Source organism: Mixophyes fleayi, chromosome 12 (genome assembly GCF_038048845.1).
Source record: "Mixophyes fleayi isolate aMixFle1 chromosome 12, aMixFle1.hap1, whole genome shotgun sequence".
Classification (NCBI taxonomy): Eukaryota; Metazoa; Chordata; class Amphibia; order Anura; family Limnodynastidae; genus Mixophyes; species Mixophyes fleayi.
In genome coordinates this window covers 15,835,704-15,850,553 of record NC_134413.1, presented here as the reverse complement: position 1 = coordinate 15,850,553, position 14,850 = coordinate 15,835,704, and the positions used below count along the sequence as shown (strand labels likewise).

Here is a 14,850-nt window from a genome sequence, read left to right as displayed (position 1 = left end):
TTGGGGTGTCCCCCATAATTGTGCATAAATATTTCTGGCTGTCAAAAGTCATATCTGTCAGCAGTATCTACTAAATAATTTTTAGCACTCCCCAGTGCTTTTGGGGTGTCCCCCATAATTGTGCATAAATATTTCTGGCTGTCAAAAGTCATATTTGTCAGCAGTATCTTACCAAATAATTTTTAGCACTACAAGTGCTTTGCGCTCAGAATGGATTCAAAGCAGTCCACATATGATCAGAATGAGCAACCAGGTTCTGTCACCATTCCTGATGTTAGTGTTACCCGTACATCATCTGGGCAAGGTGATGTCAAACTACGGAGTGTTTCGAAATCAGTCCAAAAAACAAAATCAAATTTTTTTTTTACTGTGTTAAAGCAAAAAAGAAGTTTTACTGAGCAAAAGTTAAGTGCCGATAAAAAAAAAATTGCCAACATGCCATTCTACACACGCAGTGGCAAAGAGAGAATGAGGCCTTCACCTTTGGCTATTAGTGGCAGATCCTAAAAACTTACTGAGCCTACAATTAGTGCACAACTACTGTTACGCGACAAAGCCAAACTGCAAGATAACAGTAAGGCATTAGAGGATAATGTTTGCTCTGATTCACAAATGACACCAATCCCTGTGGAGAGTCCATCCAACAGTGGTATGTCTAATCATGAGCATTCTGTTAGTGTACCCATAAAGAAGGGCCCTTTCAGCAGTTCTGCTGATGTGTACCTGAACAGCTTGAGTGTAGCCGGTGATACACAAATTGAGGATGCCACTTTGGAAATAGAAGAGGATGAGGGGGAGATTTATGGAGGTGACGAGGGCGCTAATGAGGATGTTGATGATCATGATGCAGACAGATACCAAATTGCCTTTCTCAATTTCTATTTATATTCTAGATTATATAAATCATTTTCTATTTTACTCCTAGTGGAGAGGGGATCTGATGCAGACAGATACCAAACTGCCTTTGTCCATTTCTTTGTATATTCGAATTTCTAGTTCTACAGTCTATGCAGGCTGCTTTTTTTTATATTCAACTACAAGTGGAGGGCGGGGGGGAGAGCATAGATAGCCACCAAAATACCATGGTCCATTTAATTTTACTTTCCAACTCCACAGTCTGTGCAGGCTGCTTTTTTTATATTCAACTACAAGTGGAGGGCGGGGGGCATAGATAGCCACCAAAGTACTGTGGTCCATTTCATTTTAGTTTCTAGCCCCACAGTCTGTGCAGGCTGCTTTTTTAATAGTCAACTATAAGTGTAGGGTGTAATATACACCCAAAGATGATGGCTACATTGCCAATATACAAAGATGGAGGAGGTAGACACCCAGGTTTGACTGTATACTTTGCAGACAAGTGTTCGCATTAAGGACGGCCTACCAGGAATTAAACAGTTTTTTTCATAATTTATTAGCTTTAGAATTACCTCACTTATCTAAGAAACTGGTAGAGCACTTAATTAGGTTATTTTAGACCAAAAATTTTTTATTTTTTTCAAAAATAGCAAAACAAAACAAAACCAAAACCAAAACCAAAACACGCAAGGACGGTTTTGCAAAACCTAAACACGACAGTAATCCAGAACCAAAACACGGGGGTCAGTGACCATCTCTACTTAAAACAAACAAAGCGTGGATAAAATAAATTATTGGTTTTATGTTTCCTGCATTTTTTTTATTGATACTAATGTTTAAAAGGAATGGGACTCTAGAGTAGTAATTACATTATTTCAGATCAAGGATTAGATTTATCAAATTTTCTAAAAAAGTGGAAGTGTTGCCCATAGCAACCAATCAGTTTCTGTCTTTTGTCTAGTACATTCAATAAAATAATAGCTAGAATCTGATTGGTTCCTATGGACAACACCTCCACTTTTCCTTTGATAAATTTTCCCCCAATGGACTACTTGTTACTTTCCGTGTTAACAAAGGATGTCTAAAATTAATTGTTTTATGCAATGTAAAATGTTTTTAATAGAATTGTTTCAATATATTTTTTTCATTTTCCACAAGTATACATTTTTTTTTGTACACAGTACCGTCTTTGGGGCTGATGCAGAGTGAGTACTACACCAGTTTGTGTCTCGTATCTTTGGTGAAATCTCTTATGTGCCTATGCTGATTTGCATGATTCGGCCTCGGATGTCAGCCTGGATCTGAAGAGGTGGGCTGGGGGCGATCTAATATAGATCGAGTATAGTAGAGGTGTGTGCGCTGAATTGCAAACAAATGCAGACCAGGAAAAAGAGGCAAATATATATTAGAAAGCCATATTATTTGCCAGTGATCAAGGGCAGGTGTGAATAGTGGATGGTGATGATCCTCATGATGGTCTCCAGAACTAGTGAACCGTTTTGATTAGCTATTTACTATTGCACCAATGGCACTGATTGGTGCTTGCGGCCATGTATTATGCTTTTGTGAGTGTGTTTAAGCAGAACTGTTTAATATTTTTTTCTTATACCCCCACGTCTCAAGTACTTTTTGTACATGAGACGTGGGGATATATTTACTAAACTGCTGGTTTTATAACGTGCAGATGGTGCCTTTACCAAACAATTAGATTCTAGTTATTATTTATTTAGTACATACTAAAAAATGACAGCTAGAATTTTATTGGTTGCTATAGGCAACATCTCCACATTTTTCACACCCCCACAGTTTAGTAAATATAATAAACCCCGCGGAGTTGTTTCCATTGCACAGATGCCATGTGCACGGATCTTAAGATGCATATGACATCCGTCTTTTTGGAGCGTAAATAACACCCATTTTGCTGTCAACTGTGCATCAGGTTATGAATGCTCTCTTTTGCTCTGAACCTCATCTTTAGTTTAATCTGCTAATGTTGTGGATATACTGTGAATACAGTATATGTAGTTGGTCAGATTAACATATATTACAATGTGTTGTACTAACATTCCCTATTTTTACTATACAGATGTAGTTAGTACAGCATAATTGTGTATTTGGTGAGTACAGAGTATTTATGTTCCTTTGTTTATACAAAGTGGGCAATCCCCCTCTTGCACCCTAGTTTGAAAATGGTAAGTGCCGAAGACCAATGTCTTCTTGATCATATAATGTAACACCCAACTCTCTTGCACCAAGGGGCCAGCTGGCAAATTTTAGCCCAGGGCTGCGATACTCAGCTCAACAGCCCATTAGCAACATTTAAAAAAAAAAAAAAAATGCAGAGAGCCCAAAGACTCAAACCAATGTAGCCCACCATGGGACTGGCAGGGGGGGGTGGGGGGTGGGGCAGATGATCGCCCACCCCGACAGCCCCTGCTTGCACCCCATTTCTAGTTATTTACATTAATTAACTCCAACTTCTGTCAGGTGAATCCCCAGGTGTCCCATGGCTGTTAGTACTTGGAGATGAGCCTTTATAAACTGTGTGCAAGTAAGCTTGAACCCAGATAAAAAGCAGAACATTTGCTAATGTAAGGACTGGCCAAAAGGAGAAGACTTTTGCATGGTCAGGTTAACATATATTACAATATGTGGTACTAACAGTCCTCGTATTTAATATAGAAAAGTAGTTAAACTACATCAATTGTGTATTTCTAGAGTGCAGAGTATCCCTGTCTCGTCCATCACTATTCCACCTTCTCCAGTCTCTTGACTTTGGCTTGTACCTCACAACCAGTGCTCTCGGGACTAAGCGGCTTGGTCAGACGTGGTCTCAATCTCTCTCTCAATTTCTCTCTCTCTCTCGATCTCTCTCTCATTTGTTACAGATGGTAACTATAAATGTGCTTCTCTAATTTAAGATCACCAAAAATAATTTTGCCTGTTTATAATGATCATCATGTTTACATATATTTGTACATAAGTATACAGTATCGGAACTATGATTAAAATGTAGCTATTTCAACATTCCATTCTGACACTAATGTTCTGTGCCCCCATCATTGCTCCCCCTCTACCGCCTCAGTGGACTCCTTCTGGGCACACTTGAATAACTTGGAAAAGATGATTGAGAATCCCATACAGATGTATTTAAAACCACGATTAAATGTGGACTGCAAACTTAGCAATGTGAATATGAATCATGTTTTCCTTGGTTTACGGCATTGCAAGTCCCATGGTACATTTTAAATCTCACATGATGGATTGGTTCTTAGTGCCCATGAAATAAAAATGAGCTGGGAAACGTAAATTCTACACAATAACGCTTAGCAGTAAACAACATGGAGGGGGAAAAAAATCACTATGCCCTGGAAAAATATATTTAATATTCCATTATTCTATACCATTTTCACATTATGAAAATGCGGCTATACATTTGCAAAATGCACTCCGCATTAGGAGAGATAAATTATAAGCACTTGACACAGATCAGCATAGAGAATTGCTGAAAAAGAACTGTTTGTAAATAGTCGCATAATGCAGGAAATCTCAAGGCACATGAAGGCTGAGCATGATTATTATAAGCGATATAAATATCTGACTGTCAAGCAGGCAGTAACCCAAACAAATATCAGAGCTGGCCAATGTGACAATTTAATATATGTTGCGTTTATATATATATATATATATATACTGTTGAGTTGAGTCTTGCCCCCTCCCTGGCTAAAATTTGCCAGCCCTCCCCTGTTTCCACTCCTGTTATTTTTCCCCCACACCACTTTCTTACTTAATTTCAGTTAGCAGATCGCTCCTTCCCTGCTCCCTGCAACGCAACACATGCCAACACTACACTTTTTCGACCAATCAGAGAACATGCTGTGCCCTGCCTAACTCATCTATATGGTACACTATGGATGACTAAAAGGTGGGTCACATGGGAGTGCATCCTGTGACTCCAGCACAGGGGAGCTTATGGTCAACGGAACCCACCTAAGTTTGTGCCTAAAGAGGATACCATATATCTGTAGTTTATTAAAGGTTTTATATACATATATTTATAAGTTTGTATCTCTGTGTGTGTGTGTGACAAGATGGACCGCCTATGTCACTCTGTTTGTTGTTGCTGGGAACTGGCTGGGCTTACTTTGCCACCATCCCCTTTCATTATTCTGAATACGCCCCTCCTGCCTCAGTAGGAAGAGGCTGCTGCCACCACTGGGCTCCTTATTGGCACCCAGAACCACGTTGCTTCTGGGTAACTGTCACTGCTAGTGTACTCTCGTGCTGGTACACTTGGGCTGGTGCCCCTGACTGCTTACTATGAATCAGGGTGTTGTGGATGGATCCCCCCTGGCCTATCGCACTGACCAAAGCTGCTGGGTAGCCGCAGAGCAGTGGTACTGGAAAGCTGGGTCCAACCTCAGAAACAGCCGGAGAATGGATTAGATTTAGGGTCTAGTCTGCAGGTCACAGGATTACAGCAATATTGAAGAAGTTGTCAAGCAGGGTCTTGAAGAAAAGAGTGATGTTTTATTCCGCTCAGGTGCCCTGACAAGGACAGTTCTACTGATTAAAAGTATCAGTGGTCAGGTCAGATGGAACATCAGAATGACACATTTCAGTGTACACGACAGTTCTTTTTATACTGATTTGGATGCAGGCTATTTTTAGAATTAGGATGCAATGTGTTTACACAAACATGGATTTACAAGCATTGCAAAGCTAACAATATTTACGCTTATCTGTGATATCTTAAAACTTTGCTGTGATATCCTGCATATTGCAGAGCAGCAAGTCTAATTACATCTTCCTATGACCCTCACACATCAAAAAGTTTAATTAACATGAGTCCTTTCTTCCAACTGTTGCAGAATACACATTTCCTCCAAAGAAAATCATTTTTCAGGAAAAGTTGTAAACCCCAAACAAGACATTTCCTTACACCAAGATATACAAAAGGCATTCAAAACATAGGCTTACTGTATCAGATATATACATCAGAAATAAGGCATTTCCTCTAGAAGGGTTAAAACAGAAAAAAAAAAATTTCTCAGAAATTAAAGATTTCTCTTACCAAAATATACACAATATAAAAAATAAGTGCATGTGCAATTATATAAATAAGCGTCCTGCGCTATTTCCTTTAAATAAATTTATACCATAAGTTATTTATAAGTGATCCAGTCACAGGGTGTTTTTACTTTTTAAGTGTTTTTCTTTTAATCACCAAAAGTGGAACAACTTTATTTATTTTATAGATAACATGTGCTAACATACCATAATATAGACTTAAATGTCAGCAACACCTAAGCTTTTGTTAGTGCATATAAATAACTGCGGGAAAATTATGCACAAATAAAATTTTACAGGTGAACAAACTGTTTCTCAGAGGTCACAAGTTACAGCAATACTTTTGCTTTGTCTATGCGCGGAATGAAATTCTGCATTCTATTTGTATTCGCTTAGTTTGCTGGACCGATGACGGGAAATTTTGCAGCTAAATGCAGGGTGAGGCTTAATAGATCACAGAACAATTTTCTAAAACATTGCTCATCCCCAGTTGCTATCATTCCTAACTTACACAGGACCTCCCAAGAGTTCCGATTTTGGCACGCCTGCCTCGATTCTTGGATCCCGAATGGAACGTGGCATATGGTAGAAGTTGGCATGGCCATACCTAAATGTGGATGTTATTGGGTGGATCAGAGCAGAATTTGGGCAGTAGGAGGGGGGTTGGTTTTGCTCTTTAAAATGTTGGTGGGTATGGATAACACACAAGCTAATTGCTGATTGTTCCTTGTGATATTTTGCATTAATATGCAATGCTAGCAAATGAGCCACAGAGGCTTTATCTCCTACAGCAAAAAAAAACAAAACTGGTGTTAATATTACCCTTTCAAATAGAGGCTGCAGTATCTGTGTGATGAAAGAGAGATCTTGCACTTAGACGTCAATAGACAATCTCTTCTTTTCAGCTCTTCATTGTGATCTACGCCTGAGATTCTCCAGCCCAAGATGTCCATTGCGGATATTGAAAGAAACATATTGCAAGAAAGCTGCATGGCATGAACACATATCACTTCCTAAACCTGCCTCACATCAGGGATTTTTTGAATTGCACTAAAATTACGGTAGTTTTAATCCACTTTACCACAATACATATGTGACTATTTTAAGGTGCCTTTTGATTTTAGATTGTACTTGTACTTTTGGGTGAGTGGTCTTTTAAGTTGAGTAATTGTGTGTGCCCGCATGAAAAATGGCTGTGGAACACAACAGTACTCTCACTCTGAATATTTCCAATTATCCCGCTGCCTTCTGTCATTCTAAACAGTACATTTGATGTTGTCACAGATCAATCATATGCTAGGAGATATTGAATATTCCAGTGTCTGGCCAGTTTCTCATCATCTAAAATGATGTCAAACAATTGTCAGGTGTCTTCCATCTTTGCTGAGAAGCCGACAGTATTTTAACCTACCAAGAACCAATTATATCCCCGCGTTCCATGAAGCTTTCAATCTTGGCTATACTGGTGACAAGTTCAAATGCATGTAAATGGATGCTTAGGAAAACACTAACAAGCACAGAAACTCAAAGGCAGCACTCAGAAAGGTGGAACGCGGAGTTCTGTCTGACAACATCTCTCTTTTACTTAAAATTGCATCTTGCGGGACCAATCTCAGAGTGAAAAACATTCATTTTGAACACTTTTCCTTTTCATCCTACCACATCTTCTCGCTTATCAAAATGCCACATCGCCGTGTACTGTAATTTTTCCCTGTAGTGTAGCAAATAGTTTTACAAAAATGAAGCTGAATTTGTTTTTGTTTTTTTTTAAAACAAAAATGCCCTACGGACGGGATAGGAGCGATTTTGCATTGAGACGTCATTATAGGCTAATTTTCTAGTTTGATGTTATGGTGGCAAATTCTTTTTCAGTGGTGTTTTTGGTTTGTGTTTACATTCTCTATTGTGACAAATTAGGAGATGCATTGCTGTCTTTTCCTGCGGAAAATGGAAAGTATTCTTTGGGGGTATTCAATTTACCGCAACTTTTTTTATTTTCCCATTAAGAAAAAAAAAAAAAATCACACGCGGGTTTCTAACTGCTATAGCGACCGATTTTAGTTAACGCAGCGTGAAAACTCGTGCAATTCAATTGAAAATGAGGGAACGCTGCCTCTGAGCATTAATCATTGTGTTTGCGAGTTTTTAGGGGAGTGAAGGGGAGTGTTTAACGCGGTCAAGTATAACACAAAAAAAGGACTGGCATACATTTTCATACATTAGATTGCATTACACAGCCATCTATATTGATAATATCTACATTACAGTACTTTCTTTAGCATATTTTTTTATTTAACTATTTTTTACTATAGAATCATCTATACCATGTCAAAACACATTAGTACATTCATATTTGTACCAAAAGCATACATAAATATATTTATTTAGTGATTTTTATTTTAATTTTCTTTTATGTTTTTTTTCCCCATTTTTTTCATAAGAAAATCATCATTTCGGCATTAGTGATAAACATAGTTTATCTTTTTTTTTTATTATTACATGATTTCAAATAGTTTTCATAGCATTTTGTAAAAACATACGTTCACGAGTCCGTGTTTGGCCAACACTTGAGTTGCGTTCTTTTCTAAAGATAGGTGTGGCCTATTGTAAAGGGGGTGCTGTATGGTCAGATTGGGGGTGGTTTGTATCGATCAGAGAACCATACAGACCACAATCCTAATTTCCCAGTTGGGATGATATGAAATATAGTAAAGTTATTTTAAACTAAGAACTAGGAGGAAGTGATGTAAGGATTTGCAGGAGCAAGAGGTTTGGGAAAATGAGTGTTTAATGCTTTACTGTTTTTAATAATGATAAACTTATTTCATACAAAACAAAATTATAATAAATAACAAACCATAAAAGTTTAATAGAAAACGTCTAGTTTTATATAGATGTGAAACAAGAATACCAGATGGCAAAGTGATTGGGAAATGTTTGGTGGCTAAAGTTGATTGGATATAATTAAGAGGTATAATGACCAATCAGAATGTATACAGGAGAAGTGTAGTGATTAGCCCAAAAGCATTCAAATAATATACATGAGGAATTACTAAGACGGACTCATGACATAAATAAATTATACGGTTCTTATTTATGTACAATACAGTATATTTTAAAGGTAAAGAGAAAGACCCCACTGTTTAACCCGTTTCCTATGCCCCATCATTTACGCTACTTACAAAGTGCAAATCTCATCATAACTGTCTTTAGAATGTTGGCGTTAGAGAAGTCTTGCCTGTTATACACAGTAAAATGCTCCAGTTAATCTGTATAAAATCCACAGGCAGCATTTCTGTATATGTGCCAGAATATGGAGCTGCTGCGTAAACATTGTTTAAAGATTTTTTGATTTACAGGAGAATTACACTCTGGTTGGGAGTGATTCCATAAGATGCCCTGTACTTCGTGTCATTTGAGATTTAAGTACTGGTTGAATGCAATACATTCAAGTGTAAGACTCCCTGTCCTGTGAAACACTGTGAAGGTATTAGTGCTCGAGTCTGTAATCAATATTGAATTTTGTATGGTGTTGAACCTACACATTTTCTCATCAGAGCTATGTACTAGGTCTTTTGCACTATGAATCTATGCAGTTATAAATATATTCAATAGGGTAAATAAAACACAAATAGCATTTATTAACATTACGCAAGGTTACCTGGATAATTTAAGGTCCCTTGGATAATGTTGACATTATCCATTCATCAGTTTTGCCGTGCATTTAAAACATTCAAAAGTGGTTAGGAGAGGCGAATGAATGGGATGGAATTCAATAAACAGGTATATTTGCCAAATTTTTATAGCCTGATATTTGATTAAGCCAATTTAGGGTCATTTAACAGTGGGAACACTTAGGGGTAGATTTATCGAACTGGAAAAGTGGAGGTGTTGCCCATAGCAACCAATCAGATTCTAGCTATCATTCCCTAGAACACACTAAATGATAGCTAGAATCTGGTTGGTTGCTACAGGCAACATCTCCACTTTTCCTTTTAGAAGGTTTTGTACATTTACCCCTTAAAATGTATTAAGACGACAACTTTAAAATGCTGTGATTTAAAAAATTGAATCGGCTCTCAACCCACAAATTAATTTTGGATGTTTGAAACAGAACTGTCAAAGCAAATATTCATCAACGGAATGCAACTAATTATTGACATCAACTACATTAAGATGGTTCAAGATCTCAATGGTTGCCAACCATTATTACATTTTCGGACAGTCATTAAAAAGTATGTAGCATTTTATCCATCTGTAATAGGAACAATAGAGAATGGGGAGGGGGAGGGATGGAGGTTGGCATCACTCTTCCATCACCCTCTGTACCTCTTGGCCTGCTTCCCTAGCCCTATTTTCTTAAGCTTTGGCCTACTTCTTCTTCTGATTTCTACCATCATTTTCACTCATTGTCCCAGTAATAATTTGATTTGCATTACCATGTTACCTGTGTCTGTGTATATATTTTTATCTTGTTTTGTTCTTTCAGTATCATGTCGTGTCATGTACGGTGCTGTGGACCCTTTGTGGCGCCTTATAAATTAAAGATAATAATAATAAAATAATCACTCTCTTGGCATGCCAGCTCCATGAGCTTGATTGAGACCAGGATGCTTTCTGGGTGGAGCTTGTATGTTCTCCACTTCATCTCTTTACTCGGGCAGGGACTGAAGTGCCGAATAAAGTTCTCTGATTGCACAGCTCTATGGTACATGTTGGCGCTATTGATTCTGACTGGCAGAGTAAGAGGACCATTACCGCTTCTCAAACTAGTCCAGGGAGCCTCTACGTATGTCTGAACCAGCATTTCCACTGGGATCGTGACTTTTGTCAGAAAAAAATAATAATAATTAAGTAAACAATAGAAAAAAAATATTTATTTTAATATATAAAAAAGGGAAAATGTTTTAACTAATAAAGCATTTTTTCTTGTGCCCTGTCTCTGCAATGGTCATCCTAAAATTGTGATAACGATAGGAGGACAGCGGTGGTACTTGATAAAAAGTGCCCCCTCCTCCCTGGTGATAGCATAGAATTTGACGGCAGATAAAAACCGCTTGGCCCATCTAGTTTGCCCAATTTCTAACCTATAGTAACCTCAAACCCTATTTGATCCTTTAATCTCTGTAAGGATATCTTAAAGTCTATCCCAAGCATGTCTAAATTGCTCTACTGTATTAGCTTCTACCACCTCTGATGGGAGGCTATTCCACTTATCCACTACCCTTTCTGTGAAGTCGTACCTGGCAATAGCTTTCACTGGCGTTACCCTTTAAAAAATAGGGAGAAACCCTATTATCGCCAGATTTAGGGCTGTTCTCTGTTTCATAAACAGACTTCTCCGTTTGAAAGTGTTTCATAAAAGAATGCATAACATGTAAGATCTAGGTATAAGGATTATCATAATCAATTTGTTTGTGAGCTAGTAGTTGTGGTATTTAAATTAGGAGCTCACAGTAATGTGCAATAAAATAGTCAGACATTTGTTGGATATCCAGGGAAGAAGTGCTTAAGGCTGAGTAAGTCAATGGATCATATATTGATTTATAGCTCAAATAACCTGTTATATTTCCTTTGCAGCAGCTAATGGCTAACATAACCAACAACGTGTACAGAACGTTGATGGTAAAAAAGCCAGAATGCAGAAATCACTTTGTAACTGAGAGAAGCAATCGCTTGCTCTGATGGGATGTGTGTCTTTAATTTGATACTACTGATTGAACTCTGTTTCACAGTTACAGAAAAAGCTGTATAAATATCCCTCTAGCAATACGATCTTTAATGAAAACCCAGATATGATTTACAAGAAGCAGTTCTCGTGTCAAAATAACACTGAAGTAATAGCTTCCAGATCCGGAGGAATAGAAAATAAATAATATGGCAAATTTTTATCTTCTAAATCTCAGTAGATATGTTTTAAAGGACGGTAAGAGCTCGACAATGAGTTAAAGAAATGGGAAACCTAATTGATAATAACATGGTTTGCAAATTGGAGTTTCACTTGTCCAAATTGATGTTTTATTTTGTGCTTTCTTTTGATTTTACAGTTTTGTTTTCTCTTTTTTCCCCACGTCCTATTAGAACGTATTTTAACCAGCTTAGCACTGATTGCGTCATTTTTGCAGGCATAATTTCCAATGCTCCCACACGGTGTAGGAAATAAATCTCCACGGATGCTATGCCACCTGTTTTTCTTGAAATTTTGTATGTGCCTTGGGTGCCGCTGGTAGAGATGAGCTGAGCTGCAGCAAAGTTTGCAGTGGAACAAGCCATTTCCCAAACACAATCTTTGAATTTTACTTTTGGCCATTTGACACTATACTTGTAAATTGGGATTTTGCTGAATTTATTATATATAAACAAAGCTGTGATCAATTAATTCTGCTGTACATTGTGGGTTGGGGCAGGATTAGGGATGTGTCTAGCACTGTTCAACAAAGCAGTGCAAGAGTTATAAATGCAGCAGCTGAAAGTCATACAATTGATCTTGATGTGGTGTATCAGAATTAATATTTCTACTAGTGATACATTTTTTTTTGCTACTGGCCTATTGATCATTGTACGAATTGCTATGTACTCTTGTATTTAGTAATTGTCTGTCAAAAACTTGGAGTTTCTGTGGTTAGTCGCATTTGCTGGTCATCATTGTAACTATGAGCTACAACAGCTTCTGGGACTGCTGCAGAAGCTCTACCCACTACCCTTCTAATGATGACATATGTCAAAGTTCCTTCTTAATCTTAACCGATCTAAATTAATAGGGGAATTTCCGGAGGAACACATTTTGACAAAAAAAATGGCAAAATTTTGAGCCCAAATGTGGAACAGGGTGAAAATTTTGTCTTGCCTCCAAATCCATGGGTGAAATGCTCATGTGGACATAGACTTATATTGGAAATGCATTTACAAATGTTGTATATATTAATTCCTCTTATCTGCATTAATGAAGATCATCACAGCTATTTTCCTGTTTCTAAGGCTAGAGAAATTTTCGACCAATGTGTTATCTATAACGATTTTACCAACGACTGGAAAAAAAAAAAAAAGTCCTGATCAGGATGCTGATTCATGTGTACACACTATACATGTTTTACAAGATTTAACTTCAGATCATCTTGATCTGTCATAACCATCGGCTGAAAAGATTGTGACTTTGTATCCTCTATGGAGATCCTGATCGTGAGTACACACTGCAGATTTGGAACAACATCGTTCCATCGCTGAACGAGATTTTCAAGTTAGTTGAAAAACCCCATCACGGATTTTATCTGCTTTTGAATGATAATCGTTCACCATTCCCGGGTACATACTACTGTGATATCAGGCCATTCAGCAACGTATCGTCCGATTAACCCGATAATCAGCTAAAGACAATGACTCATTCATTTCAACATATTATATATCAGTCTAGCAAGTATTAAAAATGTACCAAAACAGCTTTGTTTACTCAGATAAATTATCTGATGATTATAATTATATAATTAATAATTATATAATGATTATAATCATTCAGATGTTGGCTGATACGCATATTTCTGCGATACCCTTATGAGTATTCCTAGTCACTGCAAACTATTGGAAAAAATGTATGCAATACCAGATCTTACTTTATACCTTCTTTGCATAATAAATAAAGAATATTCAGAAAAACCTCATAGAAATTCCTTTGTATTCAGTCTTTACATGACATTGTTACAATGCAAAACAGGAAGTCTGGTGTGTAGGAATGTAGAGGAAGAATTAACAAGCTGTGGGCCCCCTGTGCAGAGAGGTGGGGAGGAGGGAGCCCCCGACCCTCTGTAGCTGCAATGCAGTGGACCCTTTATCTCCATGGGCCCCCGGTGCACAGCATCTGCCGCCAGGGCCGTAACTAGGGCTGTGCGACAGGGGCGACCGCCAAGGGCGCAATGCTGAAGGGGGGCGCAATTTAGGAATATTTTAGGTTCATATGGTTAAAATTCAGAGCTAGGGGGGCGGCATTTGTCTTTCTCGCCCCAGGCGCTAGAGTTCTAAGTTACGGTTCTGTCTGCCGCACCAATGGTAGTCCTGCCACTGTAAGAATGCACACTTCCTCCACAGAACACAATTTACACACGCTGTTGTTGAAATTGTCTACACACATTTGTCTTAGTTAATTCTATCATTTTCATATAAAGCAACCTGTATGTTAAGTCCACCTGATTCTTTCCTTGCAGTTGGTCAATTTTGCTACTAAAATGTTTTGGATATAGTGCGATAATTTGACTTGAATATTAAACGTCTTACCTGTGCTGCTGGATATGTTAACATCGTTGCTGATGTCTGGAACGCCTCCACCTTTAAGAGAAGCGACGCAGGTGTAAGTCCCAAAGTCCGTAAATTTCAAGTCAATTATATCCAAGTTTGTGGCGCCCGGAGAGACGTCAGGATCTGTCTGAGTGATGACCATCCTTTCAGAACTCCGCAATGGCCGCCCGTTTTTAAACCAACTGAACGTGAGCTCCTCAGACGGAACAGCTTCCACCTGGCAGGATATTTTCACCTCTCGGCCAATCTGGATGTTGTCGTCCTTGTGGTAGGGATCCGGGGTTATCCAGTACCGACCTTTTTTTAAAGCTAACATTTAAAAGAAAAAATGGATTAATCAGATAAATAACATCAATAATCTCATCAGTATTGTTAAATAAAAGGCTTTATAGTGACATATTTAATAACAGAGCTGTAACCATTAGCAACCAATCAGATTATAGCTGTCATTATTCAAGCAGAGTTTAGAAAATAAAAGCGGACATCTGATTGGCTCTTAAAAAATAAGCACCAATCATATTCCCAAAGCAAACAAATAGTTCTCTGTAGTCCCTTTAAGGCATCAGCAGCTTAAACAGAATTTAAAATCATTTAGGAGATGAGCACAGTAAACGCTGACCCTGCATGTTGCTTAATTTA

At 37.9% G+C, this 14,850-nt stretch overlaps 1 protein-coding gene across 2 annotated transcripts in view; it reads right to left on the bottom strand.

Annotated features, from left to right (window-relative positions):
- MDGA2 (MAM domain containing glycosylphosphatidylinositol anchor 2) overlaps nucleotides 1–14,850 on the bottom strand; it is a 241,464-nt gene that overhangs the window by 141,836 nt on the left and 84,778 nt on the right. For both annotated transcript variants that reach the window (XM_075192161.1, XM_075192162.1), the window contains exon 5: nucleotides 14,191–14,520. In XM_075192161.1, coding sequence (XP_075048262.1) covers nucleotides 14,191–14,520 — 330 coding nt within the window. The remainder of the gene's footprint in view (nucleotides 1–14,190; nucleotides 14,521–14,850) is intronic.